General features: G+C 39.1%; 1 protein-coding gene across 13 annotated transcripts in view; it reads right to left on the reverse strand.

Moving 5' to 3' along the window:
• Positions 1-73: 73 nt before the first annotated feature.
• The window catches only part of LOC109463049 (sodium/calcium exchanger 3-like), a 33,575-nt gene continuing 13,727 nt past the window's right edge, over positions 74-19,921 (reverse strand). For 5 of the 13 annotated variants that reach the window (XM_019759745.1, XM_019759744.1, XM_019759743.1 and 2 more), the window contains 20 exons: positions 18,776-19,536; positions 16,355-16,446; positions 15,795-15,842; positions 15,048-15,131; positions 13,430-13,462; positions 12,365-12,498; positions 12,145-12,250; positions 11,690-11,732; positions 11,074-11,244; positions 8,940-9,108; positions 6,849-6,972; positions 6,183-6,312; positions 5,720-5,810; positions 5,021-5,029; positions 4,577-4,661; positions 4,184-4,306; positions 3,781-3,856; positions 3,131-3,284; positions 2,649-2,824; positions 74-2,325 (listed from right to left, as the gene is read on the reverse strand). In XM_019759745.1, the coding sequence (XP_019615304.1) occupies positions 2,200-2,325; positions 2,649-2,824; positions 3,131-3,284; positions 3,781-3,856; positions 4,184-4,306; positions 4,577-4,661; positions 5,021-5,029; positions 5,720-5,810; positions 6,183-6,312; positions 6,849-6,972; positions 8,940-9,108; positions 11,074-11,244; positions 11,690-11,732; positions 12,145-12,250; positions 12,365-12,498; positions 13,430-13,462; positions 15,048-15,131; positions 15,795-15,842; positions 16,355-16,446; positions 18,776-19,510 (2,709 nt within the window). In that variant the 5' untranslated portion in view covers positions 19,511-19,536 and the 3' untranslated portion in view covers positions 74-2,199. The remainder of the gene's footprint in view (positions 2,326-2,648; positions 2,825-3,130; positions 3,285-3,780; positions 3,857-4,183; positions 4,307-4,576; positions 4,662-5,020; positions 5,030-5,719; positions 5,811-6,182; positions 6,313-6,848; positions 6,973-8,939; positions 9,109-11,073; positions 11,245-11,689; positions 11,733-12,144; positions 12,251-12,364; positions 12,499-13,429; positions 13,463-15,047; positions 15,132-15,794; positions 15,843-16,354; positions 16,447-18,775; positions 19,537-19,921) is intronic. The other 8 variants (XM_019759748.1, XM_019759752.1, XM_019759751.1 and 5 more) reach the window with 8 other exon arrangements.

The raw sequence follows: 19,921 nt of genomic DNA on the forward strand, positions 1-19,921 counted from the left end.
GCAATCACAAAGTCTATCACAAAGCTACTGAGGCCTTCACCAGCCGCTTATATCTTCACACCAGTTGGTTCTGTCTTGTGGTCTGTCCTACCAGCCTGTTGTGTCCTACAAGCTGGCTCTGTCCTTGTATCAGTTCTGTTCTACTACCAAGTGGTCCTGTCCTTTTACCAGGCAGTTGCCAGCTTGTCTGACACAGGGACAGGTTCAAAGTGGACCACAGGGCAGACACTTGTGGTCAGCTGGCTGAGAAGGTTTGGTTTGTCATTATCAATTGATGCATTAAACTAAATTTCATCATATTCTTGTGAACCATTCCATCATCTGTGCCTTGTAGCTCCCATAGTGTGCATTTAGGTTGGTAATTACCAATAGATGACAAACCACCAGAGTAGACCAGTTTGGTAGAAAAGTGGTGTCCCATCATCCTCTATGCTTACAAATTGGAAACATTATTGCTTCTTTATGGCTTATCTAGTCTTCTATCTACTTTGACACATGATTATCAAGCCTCACTGGAAGTAAAAGGCTAACTTTACAGGAACACAAAAATAGCATTTATTCTATTCAAGAGACTAGACCAGCTAACTCCAGGGGCATGTGAAAATATCGACATCCTTGAAACAAAAAACATTCACTGTCTTCTGGTTTGTCATAACAATGTCATCAACATAATGCAATGTTTACTAGACTGAAGTTGTTGTTTACACATTTGGCATAGGTAAACATGCTGCTGACTCCTTGAATGAGATTTATCTGAACAAAAAGTTTCCCACATTCTTTTGAACTATTGTCTCGAAATATGAACTGAAATAAATATACTTTAGCTAGATTGTTAAATACATGTAGTTCTATACCGTGTAAAGGCTACACTTACAGTAATAGGTGGGAAAGAATAATTCCAAGAACTATGGAATTGTTGTGTATTGATGTAAGCTAAGTACACCTATGTGGGTCACAAGATGACACCCCCAAATCCATCATGTACTACTGTTTCTTTCATAGATTATCACAACATACAGCTACAAACACCAGCTGACATGCCCTTCTACATTTAGTAAAGTGTGCCTTGCCTTTTGGAGATAGGCTGAATGAAAGTTATGTCTACAACTGCATCAGTACTTTTCAAGGACCCCATTCCATCCATCTTATTTTGCCAAACGAAATTGTCCTTACCAGTGTTGAAAGACCTTCAAAACTAAGAAAGATGTGTTTGTGTTCCAATGGTAGAATAGAGTGGGCAACAGGCACACAATTACCAAATCACACTTGGATGTTCCCATTGGTTTGCTGAACCTGTCAGCAATTACTAGAAAGTGGCATGTACAGCTAATGGTAAATTCAATCCAGGCTGAGGATTCAGCTAGACTTTTATTTTACATTATTTACACAAGGTGGTAGAACAGTGAAGTTATCAGCACTTTCAGTACGTTTCAAGTGAAGTCGTACACTAATCTTACACTTTGGCAGTCTATTTGACATTACCTATAAGATCCAAATTCCCATGTAATACTTTATACATCCTCATGGAAATGCTTTTTCCTCAAAGTTATAGAAATATATATAGCCAGGACTGCATAGAATAAGACATTTGTATCATATCTCAAACTGTCAAATAAATATCAACTCCAAGTTCAACTTTGTACAATATCTACATTGTTACGAGTTATCTTCAAACCAATCAATAGCATCGTCATGAGACATTCCTCCATTCAAGCAAAATCGTTACATCTGATCCTTTTCGACCTAGCAGCACAATCTTAATAAAAGTATAACTTAAAAGTTTGTTTACCACACCATTCAAATCTGAGGAAATCCATTTCTGTCTAGTATGTTATTTCATAAGAGAAGCATTCCAAAGAAGGTCCATGTGTGTGATGTATAGAGACTATTTACATAAACACAATCAGTATTACATTTTATGTACAACAGAATGAAATATACTTCAATATCGACATATACATTTGAATATGTAGCAAAGCCGTAGTTCCACATCTTCAATATCAGATGTCTTTACAGTGCAATGTAGTAAGAGGAAGGTCCCCATGACAGTGTCTGGCTTGTTTGTTTGTTTGTTGTCATGGACAGTATCAACATGCAACAGAATAGTCCCTACTTGAACAGCTGTGAGACTGACACGCAGAGGTTGTTCTTCCCTTTCCCAAGCAAGACGGCCTGGTTTGTCGGTTTGTGGCATCTGATTTAGAAAGGCAGGAGCTGGTAGGCCTGCAGGCTGCACAGGACAATGAAGACGACCCAGAAAGAGAACATCAGCAGCGCACTGATCCACTTGGAGACTTTCTTTCCACCCAGCTCACCTCCAAAACACTGCCGGGATACAAAATATTAACCTACTGTTTCACCAGCTTTTCAGGAATTGTGCAGTCATTTCTATATGGTCCTCTTACAATGTATGTACTAATAAGATAAACATATTATTTTAAAGATGAAAAAACAAATTTAGAGACATCATCATCAAGAATCCAAACATTAATATATGTATCAAATTGCAACTTTGGGAATGCAAAGTAATAATTTTGTCTATTATCAGTGTGAATAGAGTCCCAACTTTTTTAATAGTCAGGATGCAGGATTCAAGCAAGCTGTTAGACTGATGTTGGACTGTAAGGTTTGTGCATGTACGACCTCACCTTCCTCCTGACGAACAACATCAGCAGACACAGCGCCCCAACAGCCAGGAAGGTGAAAACAGCAAAGCGGAGATTTCCAGGCAGCACCCTGTACTCTGTGCCCTTGACCAGATGGTACATGGTAGAGATGACCCATGGCAGACCCAGACCCAAGAACACGTTCACACTGTTACTGCCTGCAGTCAACAAAAACATGGCTCAACCTCAAGGCAAGTATATGTTACAGTACATAAAAATCCCCAACAGTTAAACAGTGTAACATTTTAATACATTGTATTTCAAGTCGTTATGTCATGCAATCCTTAGTGATTAAGAAATGACCAGAATTTATTTGAAAGTTTTGTCCAAACATTACATGATGATGAGGTAGAAACTTGAATTAAGGTTGCAGACAAAATGATGAAAATTGCTTGCTCATCTCTTTTTGTAACATCATTATTGATGATTATTGGAAATTAAAGGATTGATTGATCTGACTTTACCTGTAACATTCCCAATAGCAGCATCTGCATGGACATCGTGTATAGCAACTGTGCGGCTGGCGAACGTGTCTGGCACACTGGTGCCGAGTGCGATGATGGTGATGCCGGTAACACTGGTCCGGACTCCAAACACACAGCCCAGCAGGTGGCCCAGCTACAGGTCAGGGCAAACATGCATTAACATTTTGCGACAATGCAGGAAACAAAAACGTGAATAAGATTTGAAATATGTACCACTAGTTACTCTCCAAGCAGAGGTTGGTGGGGGAAGATCGTCACCGTTTTATATATGCCTCGTTTTTTTTTTGTCGCCCCCCACGAAAACGGTGACGATCTTCCCCCACCAACCTCTGCTTGGAGAGTACCACTAGTAAGATAAATACAACATCCATTTTTACAGAGAAATGTTGTTTGGACAGTGTTGGAGGCACTAAGGTATTGAATTAATGTCAGTGTTTCCAACTTTCCATCAATTGATTCAAAAACATGTTGGTGTACCAGTAAGTGTAAAAATGCAAAGTGCCCTGTAATGTGCATCACCGTGGTATAAGCTGATTCACAGTTTGAACTACAGATGTACAATGTGATGCATAATGTTGGTAAGTGTTAAAGTTGAAGACACCTGAGATATACTGGTACAAACTCCTTACCGTTTCAATGAAAGCTGTCAGCATGGTGATAAAGCCCAGGGACATTACAAAAGCTGGCCAGCCTCCCAACATAGATCTGTAAAAAAAATGAAAAATAATGCTCAGATATGTGGAAGAAACAAAATGCAATGAATGATAATGAAATGTAAATGTAATAATTGTGAACAATGAACATCAATTATTGATTTGGCAATCAAATAAGTTTAATTTCTGGCAGAATATTACAAAATACTACACTAAAGGTATTGAGTATACCTTACAGATTGTACTTGTAGTCTATAGCTGTAAATGCAGATCTACATTTTATCCAAATTTCTTGTTGAATGTAATTGGGAATTAGCTGAGGGAGATTTTTTATTTCTTGCTGCTTTGCAGTAAGACTTTGACCTCACATGTCACCTACCTTGGAGGAATAAATGCGAAGAGGACCTTCCAGAAGAAGGTGACAAAGTGCATGATGAGCTGTCCAACCGAGGGGGGAATCTTCTTCCCATCCTCATCCTCCTCACTTTCCAGGCACATCGCACTGCAACATCAACAGAAATAAGGTCCTACAGTCCATATGTGTGGGTGGGGGTTGGTGTTTCAGATTCTTTCAAATTGTCAGTTGGATATATTCCTTTGTGCTGTAAAATTAGCTTATACATAATATATTCAATGAGCAATAGTAGGTCTGGTGTTTGCTTGAGGCCTTAAGTTAACCCCCTGATGCTTAGCCCAATAACCAATACAAAGTTGATGCAAAATGGCTACATTAGCAGGCTAAAGGGACAGTAATTTGGATAGATAAAAGCACCTTCTGAACTGTCCACCCCACGATGTGTCCTCTTCCTCCGTGTCACCCATGGGTACAACATTGGCAACTCTCTCTGCCAGCTCATCTACAGGTAGAAAAGAAGGAAATCTGTTGATTGACATTCTTCTCAATTTTTATTTGAAAAGCTGAAAGACAACTTGTCTACTATTTTAGCTCAATTGATTTTCCAAATGAACTATGGACATGCTAGCAAAAAACAATAGCACACTTATTGATAGACATTAGTTCAAAATGTAGTTGACTAATACCAAAGCTGACAGTTGGCTCTTAAGGTTTTTACAACTAATACTTTAAGCTTTAGAAAATAAAAGGCCTAAAAGCCTACAGAAAAGGATTTAAGTACTACTAATTTGTGCTGTTACAACCAGTTAAGGCAGTGCATTTAACATCTAGAAGAGTGTGTGTATGCTTAACAAAACTTGCCTTCTTCCTCTGTTAGGTAGATGACACATGCAAGTAACAAGGCCAAGAATGAGACAATGTTAGTAAACATGCCACTAACATGCTATGGTTTATGAACAAAATTAGTGTTAGTTTCACATGATAATGTATGAATGTGTGGATAGCATGTTGATGATACGGTATGAGTAGAAAAAATGAGTTTTTTTTTCAACAGCAGACTTAGTGAATTAGTTGTAAAGCAACAGCAGGATCTGTCTGAGATGGAATGATAACAGCTTGACTGTCTGCATTTCAGTTGCTAGGAGATAGGTGGGGTGAGTGCAATGAGTGGTACGATGAGTGATCAACCTGTTTGTCATAGACAGATACCACTCCTTTGTGCTTGCTTCCAAATAGCCCAGATACAGTGGTACTTGTGCTCCTATTATGTCATGTTGACATGTGGTAACAATGTGACTCTAATACTGATATTGTTGTAACTCAATCAATCATCATTATCATTGCTCAATCAGTCAATGGACATGGAAATTGGTATAGAACTGACATCCAGCCCTAGATCAATGTGCCTTGAGGCCAATAAGTACTTCTATGGACACATCCAATAGAAGTTTGAGAAGGCTGCTGTCCCTAGTCCCTAATCCTGAATGAAACTGTTGTGTTATGCCGAAGGGCGGTTATACCGGCTATACAGATACAGATACAGAATCCAGGAATCTTTACCTTTACAGAGGAAGCCAACTGCCGCTCCTGGCTCTCCTATCTTTGAACCCAGGCTTGGATTTCTCAGCAAGATTACAAAATTTCTGTGACCCTGAAATAAAAAGAGAAACACTTATTATAGAGAAATGGTTAGTACTTATAACTCAGTGGTTACTATAGGACCAAGAGAAGGTAAGAAAATGTAAGATTTCTTAGATAAATCTCTTGATATAGATTGATATAACTGTATAAAAGTCTCCAAAGCTTTTTTTAACCCAGTAAGTATCAAGAATGGTAGATATATAACATTAGATCAATAGCAGGGAGAGTAATCATCCCAAGTCTTGCTACGAGGTATGCATATTGATGAGTTAAACACAGGTTTGAAGCCTTGCATAGGCCTCAGGAGTAAAGTTAATGCCTCGCCATCATGATAAATTCATGCACCCTACCAGTAGGTCACAGAACTGCACACAAATATTACCATTTTCTCCTTGTTAAGATTGATGGTGATTTGCTTGGATACTTCCCCATTGGCAAAGTACAGCACGCCAGAGTTGCTGATGTAGTCCAACGTTGGGGAGGAGAACGGACCACCCTTGGCGGTGCCATCCCTGGGAGACAAAAAAGTTACAAGATGTTTGCAAACTTTGCTGCCATCTATGCAACTGCCCAATGTGCAAAGAAAATACACCATCCATTTCATTTTCCACCTTGCTTTCTCTCCATGATCTGTATAAATGGTCATAATAGCTGTGAGTTAAATCAGAGTGACCCTCCTGCTAGGCTGTGGCTACCAGGAATGATTATGTTTGATGTTTGTTCGTAATGATGTTTTCCCTCTTGACTACTACTAACTATATACGTCTAGCCTGGTAACCAATTGAGCTCCCCAGTATCTCTACGGGAATGTTGCCTGCCCACCCAGGCCCATTAGCACACATCCGGGAATTTTTACCATGTTGCATTGGTTTCAATTACTTTGCTCCTGAAGAGAAGAGGGCAGTAATCAAAAAGACCTGCTGGAAAGATACATGTAGGCTGTCAGAAAAAGGGCTATACTTATGACTAGGGCCAGTAAAGCACCCTGATCCACGGAGAACAGTTGAACTAGTAGATGTGCGAGTCATTTTTTTATCATAGTACTCACATAGTTGTGTACTCCACACTGGTGTTCCCATCTGTACCATTCTGTCTCAGCACAGTGGCTGTCACCTTGAAGGTCCTGCTGTCCCCATAGTAAATCGGCTGCTCAAACACAAAGTTGCCAGGCTCTGGGGGGAAGAAAACTTGCATGAGTAGCAGTTTAAATTCATAAGAGACAAAATGTGCCTCTGGCAGGTCATGAAATATATCCAATAAATCACAGATGTCTCCATAGCCAATACTTCTTTGGTTCATTTATTATTGGTTTGAAGGCATTACTACTAAAATAGGAAGCTTGTCAACTTACATATGAGACTGTTTACAATATAGAAAAGTATTATGTTAATATCATGCCCACCTGTCTTATTTTAATTTTTACCTCAGTGTACCAAGGTTTTGTTTTCAGTGTGTCTGTGTGTATGCTAGTGTTTCAGTAGTTACCCAATATTTTCACATGCTAGACAAATTTGCGACACTGACAAGAGGTTAGGTCCCAAAAAGGCAATCTCATATCTTTCAATTCCCTATCCATGCCTTATGTAGACAAAATCAGCAGGAAATTCACAATAAGGAATAAAACAAGAACTTCAAAAACTTCTTTCATCTCTGGAATAGGCCCATGGTAAAGTAGACCACAAGGCACGCAATGATCAGTTCTTTTATATAGAAAAGTATCAGAATAATCCAATTTATTGCCTAGTGTTCAAACCTAATTTAGCTGCTTTGTCCTCTTCGCATGCGAAAGAGACTCGGCAGCTAAATTGGGTTTGTACACCAGGCTACCAATTTTGGCAAATCATTTGGAATCATTGGGTACAAGAGATAATGTGTCTGTTTCAATCTGAAACACTGGGCCTTGAATACTAATGAACCTGATGTGTTTGAAGAGAGCCATGCCTCAAGTAGGTCTGACTTGACTCTAAGTATATGCCTTTGCAGGAACTACTCAAAAAGAGTTGGGGCACTTTCTAGTGTGAGTGGATCAAAGACTTCGTCTCATGGCTGAGACAAGTACTGTTCATCAAATTACTACTCTAGACCTTTGATTTTTAGCCCATCAACTGTGGTCTCTCATCGTGTTCCCTCAACTGTGAGGGAAAACGTCAGCCCTAAGAATAGCCAATAAAAGCTTAATTTATTAATATCATTGGGATAACCAAATTTGAAATTTGAAAATGACTTTCTTCTGATTACTGCTGTAACCTATAATTATGTTCTACTTCTTATCAATGTATGTTGTCCCATAAAAAATGAGTCATTATAGTTTTAGTAATGAACAAAATGCAATTTGTCTCATTTGCATAATAATGCTGTTTAGATGCCAATATTCCAGAGTATAGGAAGAGAGTACTGGTAGATTGACTAGACTGCAGTTACTGATAACTTATCATAATTCTGAGAATGGCATTCTTGGATTTATCTTTCCACACACAGTAATTTTAACAGTCTACATGTATGTCAGTTCTTTCTAAATTTGTCTTAGTTTCAATATGTTCTTTGGCATCCTGTGCCCTGGTCTTATTAGCTTTTATACTGGTAGTGATTGTAAACTGCCATTGATTGTATACTATGGTTTATTGCTTACTGGCAGTGATTGTATACTGGCAGTGATTGTATACTGCCATTGATTGTATACTGCCATTGATTGTATACTGCCATTGATTGTATACTGGCAGTGATTGTATACAGTCATGTACTTCCATTGATTGTATACTGCCATTGATTGTATACTGCCATTGATTGTATACTGCCATTGATTGTATACTGGCAGTGATTGTATACTGCCATTGATTGTATACTGCCATTGATTGTATACTGCCATTGATTGTATACTGCCATAATGACGTATTGTATAGTGGCACTAATCTGACATGGACAATGGTGAACAGTTAGTCCTAATCTAAATACAAGGTGTTGAGGAAAACTAACTAATGGTCACAAATGTGAGATGGACAGTGTGTTTTTGAAACACCCCCCAAGGCTTTAGATGAACTGCAGGGGGCTGGGCTTGTAAGTTTAGCAAGTTTGCTGACACAAACAAGATGGTGGTTACTGGCCTGTTGCTCTGGGTTAAGTCAGCATGTACAGTACTTACTGTCATCATCAATAATGGTCACTCGTGCGACGCTGGGGTCACCTAGCGCTGCATCCTCTCGTGGATTGGGACTCTTGAGAATCACGTAGAAATCCTTGTCTGACTGGTACTGCTGGTCATTAATGATGGGAATCTTGATCTTCTTTCTGTATTCTGTTTCTTTGAAAACCTGTCCGGCAAGAAGACACAGTTATCAGCGATATTAAGAAAAACAGTCAACAGCATTCAGAAGATAAACATCATAGATTATTGGTGTTCTTGATTACCTCAGACGTCTTACAGAAGATATAGATTCTCCTTGATCAGTAATGGATGAAATTTCACATTGTCTTGAAATTTAGAAAGGTCACCCTAAATCAAGTCACATTCAGGCATAGACTCAGTGATTATGGGAACGTAATCTGATATTGCACAAAACATAGGAAGGACTGAGTTTAGCTTCAGTTTTAGCAAAAACGTTACACAACAATTCTTCACGAATGTTTGTCAAGAATCGGGAATAAATACTAGTACCAAATTGTGCTCAATAATTCCATTCAATCCAGTATATACATCTGTATATACAGAAATAAACCAGAAGTACTGTTGCAAATTGTAGGCAGGCATTGCTAAGTAAAAGAATTATCTTTCTTGGAAACAATAGAGTTAATGAAATGTGTTTCAGGCTTTTAATAGTCCATTTTCTTGTGTAGTCAGGAACCAATGTGATCTTATTTTCTCTTTAATAAGAATTTCCATCAGAAAGTGATATTGAAATTTAAAGTATCAATTTTGCCACGGGACATATTCATTACCTTACAGTGTGTGAGGCAGCACAGATAACATCATGTCTCATCAGTCTCATGGAAATGAGAAGGTTAAAAGTGCCACCTACTGGTGTAAATTGGATGCAGGATGCACATATAACCGGGGGCCAGTATGTCAGCATCATGTTGAGGTTAATAGAGACATCACATTTTGTATCCAGTATTATGCCTCCCAGTTTTAACCCTTTGTTAGGTTGTTACGAAGACCTTTTATTTCAAAATGTTAGTTCAAAAGAATTACTCACAAGGTTGCAGAATGGTTATAGCAGCATTGGGCTTTCTTTGTGTGTCCTATAATGCCATCCTACACACCATCAAGAACAGAGCTAAATGTGCAATTTACAGTCAAAACTACTTGGTTGAAATATTTATGATGGTGATTTAGCTAGGATTACACAGGGGGAGTACGACAAGGCTCAAGGAGATACCCCGGGCAAAGTCATTATACTGGAGGTAATAAAGGTTTTGTTGATTCCTTGTAAGATAAAACTAAATAGACTCTTTATTCTCTCTATACGTTGTCACATGCAGCATTGAAATATTATCATCTAATCTTTTACCTTCCATTCTCAGTCTTAATGTCTCCAGGTTAAAGTTAGGTGTAATATTGATGTAGAGCAGTTATTGGGTCATCTAACACAGTGTTCCATCAACCCGAATTACAGTTCTTGCAGGCATGAAAGAAAACTCCTGCTTTTGTCCCACAGTATGGCAAAATCGATAGCATCAAGAGAAAGTCATTGACAGGCGTAATGGAATACGTAATGAAGGCAGGCCGATCTCCACCTTAGAGACAGGAAATGGAACAGTGTGAAAAATTCATGGAGGCATTCGTCTTGCAGACATGGCTGTTACCAAGATTGGATGTACAGATTTCAATGCTGGGTAGAACTCGCCATTACCGGCATGTTCCCAGGCACTTATGAGGTTTTGGGGAAAAAATCAATACCCCTGGGACCATCTACATCAATCCAGTTACCGTTGTGATTGCTTGGGGAGAGACGCTGATTTACAGAAAGTTTGTAGACACAGACAACAGGGGAGATTTTCTTTGGGGTAGAAATGCACCTGGGGACTAATCTACAACCATGTTGGGCATGGGCCAGTTATGGGTCCCTGCATGCTAAGAAAACAGAGAACTGCAGGTAATGCAGGCAGAAAACAGACTCCTTACCAAGACAACATTTACTAGAGCAAACACAGGATGCATGCACTGCTTACATGTTGTCATGGTAATATGTTGTTTGCCCCATGCTTTATCCATAATTCTGTGATCTGTAAACAGGTCTATTTTAAGACCGGAAAGGCATGACAATTTGTCTTCTCACCAGTCTGCCCTGTGTGTGGGTGTAGTCCTTTCCTGTCTTGGCTGTCCCATCTCTGGTCTCAAACTCCACAGACACATCCTCCTTTGCCTCATCTTGTTTGCTTGGAGCAGAAGACTGTCCTGAGTCTGTGGTCGTTCCATTCCCCACGGGGCCATTGTTACTTTTGTTCACCTACATGTACATGTACAAGTTACAAGAGCACAGAGAATATCAGTAGTTTACATGAGCTGTTATACAGCTGCAGTAGTACTGCATATATGTAATGATTTCAAGTCATCAGTTTACCCTGAAGTGTGACAATATTTTAAATTACATGACATTTGAACCTTGGTCAAAAGGCATCCAGACATATTAAATTATGCATGATGGTAGCTCATTCAGAAGGCAGAAACTTAGGTAGCTAGAAAGGTTATGCTAATATGTACATGTACATGGTCACAATCTGTATATCCACTGTAGAATGGAATGCTGTGACTGATCAACATGTGGACCCACTCTACTGGCTTAACTGATAATTGACCCAAATATCAATTCATTGTCGTAAATCTTCCTCAAATCAGACTTTGCTACTCCCCTCAGGTTCATTAAGTACATAACAGCAGGTGTGTTTTCTTACCAAGTTGAGCTTGGACATGCTGTTGAGGAGGGTAAGCTTCGACCTGTTGGACCAAAACAATCAGTATGTCAGTACCAGGGACAGCACTAACACCAGTATATCAGCACCAGGGATAGCACTAACACCAGTATATCAGCACCAGGGACAGCACTAACACCAAGCAATGCATTATTGTGACATAGATTGTGAAATCAACATTAAGGTTTGGACATGCAGTTCAGGGCACATCTTTTTTTGCAAAATTAGGCTGAAAAGATCAATTCAATAATTGATAATAGATCATAATCCACATGCTTGTAACAAATCATGTATGATACACATCTGTGCAACAGGTTTCTATAAGGTGCTTATTTATGTAGGGACGCAATCTTGTGATACCTTAAACTACTGTGATATTTTTGTTATGCTTCAAAGTGTTATATAACTTGACCACACCAGTATGAGAGCTAACTCACAGTCGTCTCCTGTGAAACAGTACGTCCACTTCTATGGCCCCTGAACTCTCCAGCACGCTGTATGTATGGGTTCCAAATGTGAATTTCCCACTCATGTCATTAGCAGCTGTAGAGACAGAAGGTTGCTTTAGACAACAGTATGAACTGCAAAAAGACAAATAAGAATGCATGAAATGTGTATGGAGCAACTTAAGACTATTAGGAAGTAGCAACAACCTACCCAGTTGGCGCCTCATAGCTGGGCTTGTCAGGGCCTTAATGGACACCATCTTTGTCACCACCTCTGCAAACCTGGCTTTGGGCTTTGGCTTGGGCTTCTGATAAAGCATGGATCTCACCACTGCATGACGAAACCTGTGTGGAGAAAGTGCAATACCCGTTAATGCTACAACCAAAACTTAAAGTCTACTCTGGGCAAGTATGCATTCTCATTGCTGTGCAGTTTATATATTTATCGTTTTCTGGTTTATGGTGGCAGTGTTATGTTTTTCTAAGATACAGACTTCACTTAAAATTTATTTAGATCAAGTTTAGGCCACACCAATTTAATTTCTTGGTTAACGGATTCGCCGCTTCATTTTTTTCTGATTTGCAAATAAAAATAAAAATCCAGAATCAACTGCAAAATGCTCATATTTTGCCCTGAACAGTTGAAAACAGACGTTTTCATCCTAGTTGTTACAGTTATTCCATCTTTCAATGCAATGGTACCATTAAAAGTTCAAAATTCATTGTTTAAATTGTTAACCAGCCTGGTGTGTTGACTTCATGGCTCCATGGTACCATTTTGGGCCATAATACGATGCCTAGGCCTGTTTTTATTTTTTTTCGCCCGCCCGCACCATTATTTTTCTAGAAAAATCCGTTAACCAAGAAATTAAATTGGTGTGGCCTTATGTGAAATTATATTTTTCCAACTGTTTGCCAAATGCACTACACATGTACTAGTTCAGTTCATTATGAAATTTTTGCTATTAAATTTGCTAATAAGATTGTAGACATAATGTTCCTCATCTATCATTGCATTGAACCTGTTTGGACGCTTGAATCCATGCTAGTTATTTCAAATTACTTAAACTCAATCTTGTTAGTTAGTCTGTTGAGAAGATACTCTACATGCTGACATGCTGCTGACCATGCTGGACTCTTTATAAGTGGCGGAATATATCTACACAAAAGTGTCATTGCATGCAGCCTCCTCTCTACATCTGAAAGCATGCATCTAAGCTGTATTTCTGTTAGAACTACATGTAGTTGACTTCAGAAAAAGATAAAGGTTTTGTACTGGAAAGTGGTGCTCGGCTCTTTCTGCCTTTCTCTGAATCCCACCAATCCAATGCAAGGGAAGAATGTAAAAGCAGAGTGAAGCAGTGCAAGGATGTGAGAATGTAAAAGCACAGTCATAGGTTACACAACAACAGTAGCAACAATGTAGTTGACAGTTGAAACACATGTACACTGTACAGTACTGGTACTCATAGACAATTCAAACTGTACTACTGGATAAATTATGGAAATTACTTCAGGACATTTTGAGTGACATCCATCACTCTTCATCAGCATCACTAACGTGTGTGTCTGCGAGGCAAATTTCCATAATCTAAATCATGAATGTTGTATCATATATTACCACTGTTACAATTACAAATGTTAATGAGCTAATGTATAATCAAGATAGCCCTTCTTCTTCTTCAGTCATGTAGTAGATAAGTCTATCATGAGGTGTTTTAAAATTGTAGGGGGGAAAGTGCATTGTGAACATTATCAATGTCAAATACATTTATTAATTTCAGCCTTTTGTTAATATTCTTCTAGTGTTGTTTTTCATGTAAAGATAAATGTACAAGAGACAGCTACATTGTACAAAAGACAACACATGAAAAGGCAACTTCAGAAGAAGATTGTAAAAATAAAAAGATACTAACATTAGACATCTGACAGGCAGATGAACAAACATAAGTTACACCACAAAAGGTCTACTTCCATACACAATCTACATGTGCTTGTAGCAAACAGAGTGTCTCCAATGTATCCTACAGGTCAGAACTCAAAATATATCAGGTTGGCAGGTAAAACATATCTACTGTTGCAAGCAGATGAGATGAGTGGCTATCCATGCTAATGCACCCACTCTACCACATTGCAGGAAGTCAGGCACGTGCCCAAAGCAGTTAATGTCACAACCTGCACTCTAGAGCTTACCTTGATCTGCTGCTCATGGCACACATGGGCAAGCATTGTAGTTACAACATGTCGTGTTAAGATAGGACTTTGCACATTGTTGATTGTTGCAGACACAAGTACATAAAGCCCCTGTCACACATCAGGAGCTTCCAACAACACATAGCAACCAAAAACTCTCCAAGCCAGGTCAGTACTGGGTTAGGAGTAGCTTCTAATCAATCCTATCCCAGCTACAGTTTGCTCATCACATTCATGCAGAATATGACTTTCCCAAACTTGATTTTACAAAATTCAGTATGTGTGACAGGGTTTTGTAGGAAAGTACAATATATACATTGTACATGTATGAACATCTACTAGAACATTCAAATTAATTTGTTCACCAATTATTGCTTTAACCACCTTTTAATGATATGTGTAGTGAATGTACCATTTTTATTAGATGCACAGTGGTTACATTGTTATACTTTTTCAAAATCAGGGTCAAAGAAAAAGCAGTTGGCCTCAATATCTTTACAGTAATTTGATGCCATCTGACAACTGCCAGCTGCAATCTTTTTTCGTCTCAGCATCTGCAGCCCCTAATGTGTTCCACAGAGTGCAAAAACTCAGTGGCTGCACTAATAGGACCTATGGAGAGTGCCTCATTTATAGATAATAATTGAGGAAGCTATCAACAAGGGACTGTCATAATGCAAGCGGAGGAGACAATGTCTTACCTTGCTCTGGATAAAGCGTTGGTGGGCTGTTGTCCCTGCTGGGAAGGACGGTCCATGTCGTTCAGGTTCCTAAGGGAGAAAAAACTTTGGAATTCCTCATGTCAAAAAGCAGTTGTTTTTTCCTATTCAGGACTGTAGCCCTGTAACTTCGAAATTAGACACCTTTACTTAATACGTAATGACTTTTCTGTCATCTTCATTGATATACATCTTGTCTAGATTGTTAATAATATTATTTTTCAGTGCCTATTATTTTCCTCACTTTAATTTCTTTCTTTTGTATAAAGTGTCATTGTGCATGTAGAACGGCATGGTGCACTTGTGCTTTTTATTAGTTAAATGTGTAACATACATGTAGATTTTTTAGCACAGTTGCTGACATTGATCTTGGAACACTGATAGAAGATATCAAGAGAAGATGACAATAGATCATCTATCTCCTTTTGTATCGTGCTAGCTTGCCCTCTTCTTTTTGGACCAAGACTTTCCAGCCATTGTTGGCATTGTCCAAGTCATTTCATTGTTTCATTTGCATTATGTTGAAATAGCATGTGATGAATAGATCATTTTGTTACTGTAACAGTGTAATTCAGTGGACATTAAATTTACCAACTTGTACAACTTGAAAAAAGAGGTATGCAAACCAATCCACCATCACCGATTAAATATCAAGCAGACTTAATATCACCGTCTGTTTATTTTATTGAGTCTTGAGCATGTTTTAATGGTCCTTATGTGGAGCCCCACCTGTCATTAAATCTGGTAGGTTCAGAAGCCTGTCTCAGGTTGGCATGGCTGCATTAAGTAGAATAACATGGTGAGACACCAGGGTAGACATTTTCAATGTTTTCATGCTGTTAGGACTACTGCAATGTTAGGGGCCAAACAAAAGAAAAATAAAAAAATTAAGAAAAGCTATTTTTCCTTTTATTTATTAGTTCACGCATGCTTTATGTCCCATTTCCCTTTTAGATAAAGAGAAGCCTCACACAACTACTGTAACAGTAACTGTTATATCTGCTTAAAGCAGAAGTTTAGTCTAATCTTTTAGAATTTCTTTCTTTTGATGCTAATATTACATGCAAATCCTAAGGCATGCAAAATAAGTGTATGGAGATTTGTTAACCTGGAAAAGAAAAAAAATACCACCCAATGGTTAGATTAGTTTAACACCGGATAGCCATGCAGTTATCGTCACAATTAAAAAAGACAGCATGCTGTAAAAGCTTTATTCAAATGTCAGCAGCATTCTCTCCTCTGACAAGATGTCATGCATGAGTTCTCTCCCTGTGAATAGCCCGGCTTACCTGTTGCGGCCCTCCAGTGCCAGCAGCTCAGTTGGTGCCCTTGTGTTCAATACGCTGGCACGGCCCTGGGGACTCCCAATCACCCGCACATTCTGCAACAAAGACGTTCATTCGATTAGCCACAAAAGCTTTCAAGGGGAACAAAGACTGCTCTAAGTTCTGTTCAGTTGACCCCAATTTCTATCCCAATGGTCCAAGATCGTTTACCACTGTGGCCACAACAGGTAAATTTTATTCGTCGCATGTGCGAGCACATTGATTTTGGCCTGATGTCAGATATTCTAATATTCCTTTCTAACAGTAGGCAAAACAGGAAATACATTTGTAATAAAAATCACTTCAAACCTGTCATGTAACTCTAAAGAATGACTAATTAAAATTCTCATGTCCTAAAGCAAATGTGACAGATTTGTCATACACAAACCACCCACAAAGGAGCATATGCCCTCACACCATCACTAAATCTTTAATGGATCGATCTCATGTGGTGCTTCTGAACAAATGTTGTCGCAGTCAGATTATTCATGTTGGGTGCAATGACCATGGAAGTTGGAGAAGTCTTGTCTGTACATTTTTGCCTGGAGTAAAATTATTACTTCCATATTGGCTGTTAACAGTTAACTGTGTTTTATCAATTTCATTATCTTTAAACCATTTTTGAAGATCCAGACATCTTGTTTCTTTTAGGCCAGTCTTTTCTCACATTGGACTTGGGATCTACATAGGATGTCGTCTACAAGATTTGCTTGGAGTGGCCCAGGGATCAATAGTACAAGATCAGTTTTATCATGTGTCTTACTCAAGTGTCAAAAGTGTTGTGATCATTATCTGTCGCAATATAAAATGTTCAATATCCCTTTGGCCTGTTGGCCTTGGTTAAAAATGATCACACCTCAGGCAGAACGTATCCTCAGCCATCTGAGCAGAAGCAAAATTGCATACTTTGCAGAAGGTAATGTTCCTTTTTCTGCAGTGACAGTGATTTATGTTAGCCTTAGAAATAATGTGTGATTTCCATGTGGCAGGGAGAAGGCCAATAATCCCCACTTGTGGCCTTCCGGCTCAGAGTTCATCTTCACCTTAGGCCAGGACTGTGAGATTAACCCTCCCTGTGTCTGGGAACAGCAGAACTGAGCTTTACAAATGGCTCCATGGGGCCACCTTGAAGAGAAAGTCCACTTCATTTTATCTGGTACTGTTGCATTATCCTTCTGATGACTTTTTACATAATATTATAAGTGAGTAGGAATAAATCATCAGGAAAATATCCTTTTGAGCCCACAGACTCAGCAGGCAAGCCATTTCCTGTTGTGTGATGGCAGCTTAAAAAGTTGTTTCTTTCACCTTCCAATAGTTCTATGCAAACAGGTGCTTTAACTACTCCATTTATCACCAGGCTACTCAGTGTCTCACAGTATATCATATCCCCAGGGCATTATTTACCTCCTTGTGTTGGCTGACGGCAGCATAGAAACAACCCAATTACTTCCCGCAATGTTTTGAGTTGCTAGCAACAGCAGTCACAGCTGCTACTTAAATCTATATCAGGTAAGACCACAGTAAAAGGAAACAAATCCAGACATGTCTAGGCTGTAATTAGCAATTGTTTTTCTAGATGGACTGTGGTATTACTTTTTTGGCCTAGTCACCACCCATATTGCGATGATGATCCTTGTGGGTACCATCCTTATGTGTCAGGTTACTTCGGTCCTGTCCAACACCTTTACTATTAGATAATAGCTTCATTCTGTTGGAAATGCCTAAGGACTTGTCTCACAAATGACTAAGGCACAGCTTTCCAGACAACTTTTGATAACTTCTAATGGTTTGTCCCTTTCTTTTCTCATCTACACAATCTTAATAAGTTACTCTGGGGCTTAAATTTCTTATCATCATTCAAAAATATACCCTCTGGAAACCTCCACATTTTTGCTGAAATGAATTTAAAATCCTCAACCTGTTAACTCCGCTGCTGTTCTCCTTCATTTAATTCTAATTTACAGGGTTAGAGTATCCCAGTACTTCCCTTCATCTCTTCTCAAACCTCACATCTTTCTGTCATTTCTCCAACATAGTCAATAACAGGAGGCATTTACATAATATCTTTGTTTGACACAGCCAAACTGTACATGTAGTGTCCTAATAGGAGCTGGGATAATAGGATCAACTAAGCGTAAATAATGCCTGAAATTACTCCATTAACCTTTTGAAACTGTGAATAGGGAAATAACACTCCAGAATAGGCAAAAGCAACCCTCAATGCATGTTTTCATGATAAAAACTTAAAATCAGGTTATCATTGACACCTGTAATCAATGTCTAATATGTTTTATGTTTCAGTTTCTTTTGACTAATGAGTGCTGAATACATTTTTGATCATCTATCTACCTATTCTGATATAATAAAAATTCCTTGACTTACCAGGTCCTCTTGCATACTGGGTTCTGAGTTGTGGATCCTGGAATGCTGACGTTTGCACCACCAGCCACTGTCCTGGGCATAAGCTGTCAACACCAGCAGAGGGGTGAAGCCAAGAGTGACCCAAGCCTCCCAGACGTCGATAACTCCTGGTGTCACCCAAATAACCACCACCAGCATCCAAACATATGCAAACATGGACCAGAGAGAGGTAATAACGAAGACTCCAAACTCTCGGACCGCTTTAGTCTCTGGAGACGGCACACTGGCAACACAGATGGCATTGATAACTAGAAGATTGAAGGCAGCGCTACCCACAATGGTAAAAGGCCCCAGGCCATCTTCCGGTGGCTTTCCTAGTTCCTGGACGGCTTCTATGATGTTGAGCATGATTTCTGGAGCGCTGCTGCCAAGTGCCAACAATGTTAGATTAGCGATGGTCTCATTCCATAGCAGGACTTCTCTCTCCACAGTCTCTTGCCTTTCTTCATCCCACCGTACTACTTTTCTTTTCTTGCTGGTGATGACTTCTATGCTGCACATGAAGACATCACTGCCAATGGTGATCCCGATGAATATATAGATCATGGCCAGGAAGTACAGTATCCCTCGGAGTGGCGAGGGCCACAAGTTCTCTGCTGGGAGCAGGAGCCAGCTTTCACATGGAAGTGTCCCATTGGGCAAAGTTTCCACAACATACCCATGACTATAGTTGGTCTGCCAAGAAATCAGATCCATGGTCACCTCATAACAGGTTCAGCAGACTGAAACAGAAAGACAGAAGCATATTATATAATAGTGGCTTTGGAACAACAATGATTGAAGACAATTTCTTCCAAAATATTTTCACTCACCATATATCTAACTTGAAGTTCTTGTTAATGTCATTGATCACAGTGCATCATGTACATCATGACTTTATACATGATCAGCTATTGAGAAAATTACTGAGAGGCTAGGTGCACTCATCCCTTGCTCCCATAACCAATGGAAGTTAACAGAATCTATTCTACAAATTCCCACTTCCCTTTCTGGACATATGTTGTTCATACATGTATTCAAATTTGCCCAAAATAGTCAATGTAATGAAAAGGAAGGATAGCTTATCAACAGACAAGCCACTTGAAGTGCTATTCAATCAATGTACTA

The sequence above is a fragment of the Branchiostoma belcheri genome, unplaced genomic scaffold (assembly GCF_001625305.1).
Source record: "Branchiostoma belcheri isolate BF01 breed outbred unplaced genomic scaffold, Haploidv18h27 scaffold121, whole genome shotgun sequence".
Lineage (NCBI taxonomy): Eukaryota > Metazoa > Chordata > Leptocardii > Amphioxiformes > Branchiostomatidae > Branchiostoma > Branchiostoma belcheri.